General features: G+C 41.2%; 1 protein-coding gene across 3 annotated transcripts in view; it reads left to right on the top strand.

Annotated features, from left to right (window-relative positions):
- inpp4b (inositol polyphosphate-4-phosphatase type II B) overlaps positions 1-7,130 on the top strand; it is a 184,356-nt gene that overhangs the window by 95,657 nt on the left and 81,569 nt on the right. For all 3 annotated transcript variants that reach the window (XM_005726925.2, XM_005726924.2, XM_005726926.1), the window contains one exon: positions 4,456-4,567. In XM_005726925.2, coding sequence (XP_005726982.1) covers positions 4,456-4,567 — 112 coding nt within the window. The remainder of the gene's footprint in view (positions 1-4,455; positions 4,568-7,130) is intronic.

The following is a 7,130-nucleotide window of genomic DNA, read 5'->3' as shown; positions in this document are numbered from 1 at the left end:
TGTGTGTGTGTGTGTGTGTGTGAGAACTGGAACAAATAGGATGTGTTAAAACTCACAAATTGTCTGCAAGTATCAATCTTCCGCTGACGTAGCTCCTGTTCTGCTTACTACAGATGTATTGCATCCGACAAACAGATTAGTTTTCTACTTCAGAATTTTACAGTTTGATCTCATTGATGTATTCCAGTTAATCGGCTTGTTTTCAATAAATGTTTGCCTGCTTCGCCTTTCAAGTTTAAAAAAACATCCTGAGCCCGAGAGCCGTTAAAATATCCTTATTTCTAACACAGAACTGAATTTTTACAATGGACACAGAGGGTGTTTTACATTAATTTTTCATTCAGACTGAATATATTGCGCATGGTGTAAGTCTCCTTCATCAAGTGAAAACCAGGGCAGTTTTTTTTTCTCAGGGAATAAATTTCAAGTGGTCCAGACATGCCAGAGAGAGTGTGCTCAGTGTAAGTGTCCCCTGGTGATTCTGTCCAGCTCTATGAACAATGCCTGCAGTAGAGTCTTATTGATTGAGTCAGTTCCCCAGTTACAAAATGCCCAATTACTCCGAATCACATGATTGTGTCATTTATCCCTAATGAAAGAAAAAAAAATCAGCATTAGAACTATGACTTCTAAAGCTGGCATTCTCCATTATTACTGTCTCATGTCCTAACATCTGTCCTTAGTGAAAACTAGCCAGGGCTATATTTAGCCACCGGTCCAGCTTTATATAGGTCAAGAATCCCATCCACACTTCCATTCCTTCACAACAAGATTGTAGCATATTCGTTGCTGTTGTAGGATCCTTTTTGTATTTTTCTGACTACTTCCATTAACATTCAGCTTTAAGGTGTCCTCAAGAGCTCTTAAAAATGTCTTCTTTTGGCAAAACACAAATAGTTATTTGCGCGTTCTGGTGGGTAATTTAGTTTCTCACTGTTAAAGCAAAACCCCTTGCAAGAGTAAAAGCCATGGGTGTTTTTGCTTCTTTCCTGTGGCTATCAGGTGTCTCCCTCCTTGTGGCATCCCACAGAGAGAAAGCCTGATAAAAACTGACGCTTTGCTGCTTTGAAGTGTTTTGATGAACTTTCCCCACCCACGGGCTGTTGAATTCAGCGTTATTGTCCTTTTCTTGACTTTGCTCTACAAACCTCTTTCCTTTTTTTTGGTCCACAAGAGAGCGGAAACAGCGTTCATCCATTTAACCCAACTTATCTAAACTTGTAGACTTCATGATCTTTGACCATTCGCTTATTTTCAGAGTGATGACAGGTTGAGTAAAAACTATTATGATGCCGCATCTATAGACAAAGACAAAACAATCAGTGTAAATGAGGTAGTGTGTCTCCAGACTGTACACCGGGCTCTGCGTTGCAGTGCAAGCCTATTATAGCAGAGTATAACTGCTCGTTTCACCAAACAAACAAAAAAAAGCAACCATTGCCATCTATCATCAAAGCACCAAAGAAGCAAAAAATAACAGTAGTAATGATAGTATTTCCAATAACAGTAGAAAAATAATGACAGTAATAATATTACTGTGGAAAACATGTAACTCATAATGATACTGAGGTCGCTGCTACATTGCAACGCACCCATAAATCCAGCTAAACCACTGGGCTGGATAGACTTGCTCAAACCAATCAAAGTGGGAAAATTAGTTTTCTTGGTTGCTAAATGTGGTGGTTTGAAAACACAGTTGTGTCACAGATCCTATGTACAGAAACATCAAGTCAGCAACATTGCTCAGGTCGTTGCCTTTTGCTCATTTAACTGAATACACACATCTCTTTTTTTAAAGAGTTTTAATAGGTATGTGAACCATCAGCAGTCATGTTACTGTGTTTCATACTTTGAAGAGCCATGCCAAATGAAGTTTAGTTTGTTTTCACCTGAAGGTTAATAATAATCGAGGTCAGGCTTTTACATGTTCAGTCCAAAAACAAGCATGTCAACTGCAAAACTGGTGTTTCTAAACAGGCTGTGTGGAGCAAATAGATGATTTCTTTGTGTGTACTCTGCTTCCTGCGACCCTGGATGAATATGCCATTAAAAAATTTGTACACAACCTTTTGTAAGTTCACAGTGAGGTAAGCCTGATGAAGCAGCTTAACTTTAAAATGTTACAGCCTAACAGAAAAAGGAAAAAAAGTTTTTGGGGGGGGCATCATTAGTGGAAAAGATATTGTGTCATTAGTAGATAAAAACTGTACAAGAAGCAAAATTAAGATATGATGCTCAGCCGAAGCCTCCCGTCTTGTACAGATAATTGAAAGTATTATCATTTGCACTGTGCAGTGTATACAGTGTGTACTTAAGACATATAGCTCGTACATTTAGAGCTTATTAGTGCAAACTGGCCATTTGAAACAAATTGCATTGCATGCTCCCACGCTGGGAAATGTATCCGTAAACTACAAGAAAGCCTTTCAAAAGAAAATAACTGTTAAATGTAAGGCACTTCCCTGATAACTAATTATTTCTCAAATTGTGCCAGATTCACAGCAGACATTTTAAGCACATTATTTTTGTCACTTGAACAAAGCCATCTGATTAAGTGTTGTCATAAAAGAGATCCTGGGCCAATTAGATAAAAAAAAAAAAAAAAGAAAAAGATGGGCTCACAGGCAAAGAACAATCTGCAGATTTGTTTCCATGCCAGCTCCAACAGACGGAAAGTGACGAGGAGGGAGAAGAGGAGGGAATGTGGGAGTGGAGGGGGAAGGGTCTTTTTTTTTCTCCAAACAATGTCTTCTTTTTCAACAACAGCGCTCATCAAAACCTTCTAAGTTAATCGGAGGTCACTTCATGCTCGTGCTAAATGGCTTTAGTTAAAATAAAGGGGTGCCTCTGAAGACCAGGCATCCTGTCAGAAGTCTCTAACCTCTTCCGTGCTTGTTTTTTAATGGAACAGAGAATTGGCTGTGCAGTGATTGAGCTAAATCGAATCATCCCAGCCCTTTTAAATAGGCTGCAGAAGAGTCCTTTTCCTCACAGACAGCAGTAATATAAAAGAAAACTGTATTTGAGTAGGTGCTGAGTTTATGTTTGGCTGCAAATCAAAACAAAAAAAATAAATCCTAATATATCTCTCAAAGGCATACTGTAAGTTAATTACGTTAAAGCAATTCTAACTGAGTCTCTTGTCCACCTAAATGGGGAGTTTCATTAGTGGATTGCGGCGCAGTAATCTAAAGAGTAGGGGACCACTGTAACCCCTAAGGTTTGCCTTGGGAGGACTATCACAGAACGCGATGTGTGTTAATCTCCATTTCCTCGATTATGTGTGGGCCGCTCTCAGCACATAACGTTTGTTCAAAGTCAGGGTGACTTTCTTTTCCCGTGCTTGGGTCCTCTGTTGCGCAGGAACGGGAGGGGGCACGCTAAAAAATGGGGAAGAAACAAGAAGATGAGCAGAGGAGTAAACACTGAGACAGGTGTCTGGCAAGGGACAATGATTGGATTTATAAACCGGCCAATGTTATTTTCTCTGCTTGGAGACTACTGTAAGACATTAAGTGCTAACTGAAGCTCCCAGGTTCCCACTCCACAGACACTTTCCCTTCACTCTCCAACCTCTCGATCCCCGTCCTCTTCTCCAGTTTTCACTCACATTGCTTCCCGCATCTCCTTTCTTACCTTTTTCTCACGGGTGCCTTTAGATTTTCTTCTTTTGTGTCTGCCCAAGATTGATTGGCCTCGAAAGCATCCTTTTTGCTTCCATCACCATCCTTGCATTTTCTCCTCCTCGGGCAGGGGTGTGTCATCCATCCTCCTGTCTCCCCAGACCAGTGGCTGATGCACAACATCCAATATTTTCTCCAGCTGGAGTGGAACTGAGCACATTAGGGATGGGTCTGTTAAGGTGATCAGACTCGCTCCCGCTATACCCGGGGACCATTTTTCTTCATTTGAGAGCGTCTGTCTTCCTGCCAATACTATAGATTTTCTATCAGCTCCTTAATCATGGCCCCATGATTGGGAAAGTGATTAGTCAGGTCTCTCCGATATGAAAACTCTAGTATCAATTTTCATATCTGTCGGGGCACATAGCCTGGTTTAATAAACCACTATTTGAACAGTTAGATGAAACGTTCTTTCCTTCACCCCCATCAGCTTCCTGCTGAAGCGTGCTGGGATTTTATTCTGCATGCAAAACTCCTGGGCAAAATCTGTCAGGAAAAGGAATCGCCGCAGTGCAAGCGTCCATGTCCTGATTCCACTTTTTACTCAAAGCTTTATAATTTCACAACCTGTGCAAGGCTGGAAATAAGCTTATTAGGTTTGCCGAGTCAGGGGGGGGCTGACATGAAGATGAATATTTCTGAGGCCCGTAGAGGGGCAGTAGCTAGAGGAAAATATCATTTAACAGATGAGACTTTTATTTAACAGCTTGAATGAAGAGGCCAAAAGTGAATGTATCTTTTTCTCTCTCTCTCTCTTCATGTCTTGCTTTAGGTCATCTGATGGTGTGTGCACAGCAGGAACAGTGGTGGTGAGTCGTCTGAAGATGGGGGAGATGGAGGAGGTTGATGTGGACCAGATCACCACAGACATACCGTCACAGAAGGTAAGGTTAGCGGGCTGACTAGACGAAGCAGGAGCGGGAGTCTCCATGTGCCAGACGCCTCGTGCTAATACTAGGATTAGACAGGCACTGCACAAGTCCTCCAATGAGATTAAATAAACTTCAGTAAAACCTAATAGGGATTTACAGGATGTGAGTACGTTTAATGTCTGAATGCCTATATGTTGATACCGAAAGGGTTTTAAAAGAATGATATTGACACACATACACTCACAAATCTATTTGTGTCAAACCGTTATGCATTCTTCTCTACTCTTAACTGGGCTCTGAGATCACACAACGTCATCATCAGGAAGTTAAAAGAGGAAGAAGGAGTATTCTCCTTCAGAGTCTGAGTTTTTGAGGCGCCACCAGACCGAAAGTAGAGTTGTGCATATGCACTCCTGATTTGATTTCTGCATTTCTCTGCACATTCCTAAGAGGCCGTGATTTGTCAGGTGAATTCATGCTGTAGATCTCAGGGAAATCAGTTAAAAAAACCCCAAAAAAAAACAAAGCTCTTGGGATATTTCTCATCCGTAAATAGGAACAGCTTTGTAGAGCAGCACAGAGGCCTGCTGTTGATTTCCTGTTTGTGTGGATAATTGTGTGTTTTTTGTACGTTGTGTTTGTGTATGCGTGTGATTCATGTCTTATATAATTGACCGAGGGCCTCTACATGGCTGACTGGCTTTCTGTTCTGCCCACCCCTGTTAATGGTGCAGGGAGGTTCCCTGCTAGGCTCCAGCATGTCACTGAAAATCTGCCCATGTCGCCTTGATGAATGTGTTGCCCTATGCGTGTGCATGTGTGTGCGCATTTGTCTTGTCACAGCATATTTCCTTGTGTGTATCGTTGCTGTTGTTGAAGATGAAGGAAGGAAAGAAGGAAGGGCTATGACAAATCCAGGGGAAGGCTCACTTTAGACTCAGGACTCTCTTGTAGGGAAGTTCTCTTATTCCCTCCTTGTTCAAGGTACCTTAGTCATGTTCATGTGCTGCTGCTGCCTAATTTACATATTTGCACATGCTTGTAAGTCTGTGTTTGATCAGTCCGTGTCATCGCTTAGGTGGTTGCTGCTCATGAATATCCCACTGACCCTGCAAAAATAATCAGCTGAAGCAAGAAAGACACTCCAGTCACCTTTGATCTGATCTCTTTACATATTTTAGCCTTCAAAGAGCCATCTAACAGATGCTGCCTACCGTTACAATGGGACTCCTTTCGCAGCTGAGGCCCTTAGCTCATTGTTAATACTTATCATTAGACGAGAAACTTACCCAGTAAAATCTGCCCATTCTGTCCAATGGACACAGTTTACTCTGGAGTTAGTGTGTGTGACTCTGTGTGGCTGCTGTTGGTTGATGTCTGTTTTATTCAGGATCAGTTTCTGAGCTAGGAGAGGTGATGGATCGTCCCTAGCAGTCATTAAAGTCCTTTTCTGGGGACAGATTTGGCTGTCTGGCTGTGTTAGATGGTTCATCAGACAGGCCAGAGCTGGGATACAGCGAGCATGAAAGATTGCTAGTTGTCAGTGGTTCACGTTGCTTTGATGAAGAAACCCAGGCATAATTCAAAAAAACATCATTTTAACTGGTGTGCATGTGTGTTTTTATGAAAAGCAGAGTGTAAAGTTAAGAGTACAGCTTCACCTCCTTTCTGTGTGAATTTGACTATTTTATACATTTTAAGGGTCTGCTACATTAAAGCCCCAAGGTTTGTATCAGTTTCTTTCAACCTTTTCAGGACCAAAACCTCAAGAATAAAAAATGTAAGAAATAAGTTAATGATGTGCCACTACACTGTAGGCTTTGGTACTCAGAACGTCTGGTTTAATAACTGTTGGCCACAGTAGTCCAGTGCAGAAGCTCTAACCCTAACTCAGTGTTATTTCACCCAACACAAAAGTCAGAGTTGCAGCTAATGTATCGTCTTTGTTTTATATTAGCTAAAACATAACTTTTGTCTAGCACTAAAATCATGCAATCCTGTAATTACCTTACAGGGTCAATGACAGTCAATTTTTTATTTTTTAATCAATTAATATACTGGGGGAGGTGGGGGGTGTCCATGTCTCATTCCCTTTCACCTTCATTACCTCACCATTACAACACCGCTGCTTCAGTGTGCAAACTACCACCAATTAAATAAATGAGAAATGAAAAGGATTCAGACCATCACATTTTACAGGAAACACAAAAAGTCCTAGAAATTAGGGCTGGGCGATATGGCCTAAAATCCATATCGCGATATAATTTGAAGCACGTGCGGTAATGATATATATCGCGATATATTGTGTTCTTCTGTCTAACGTATTTTTCACACTATAAGGCACACTTAAAATCCTTTAATTTTCTCAAAAATCGAGTGTGCCTTATGTATGAATTCTGGTTGTGCTTACTGACCTTGAACCGATTTTGGTGTGCAGAAATCTGTTAAAAAATGTTTTGATGGATTGTCAGAGCATTACGGCTGCAGTAGTAAGGAGCTTCGCGGAGTAATCTGGGTCCAAAGCTCCGTCTCTTCAGGTCCCAAAGTCAAACGAACACTGAGAGTTAAAAACGGT

This window comes from Pundamilia nyererei, unplaced genomic scaffold (assembly GCF_000239375.1).
Source record: "Pundamilia nyererei isolate P.nyererei 1_Seehausen unplaced genomic scaffold, PunNye1.0 scaffold00022, whole genome shotgun sequence".
Lineage (NCBI taxonomy): Eukaryota > Metazoa > Chordata > Actinopteri > Cichliformes > Cichlidae > Pundamilia > Pundamilia nyererei.
Note: the sequence above shows the minus strand (reverse complement) of the source record. Positions and strands in the feature narration are given on the sequence as shown.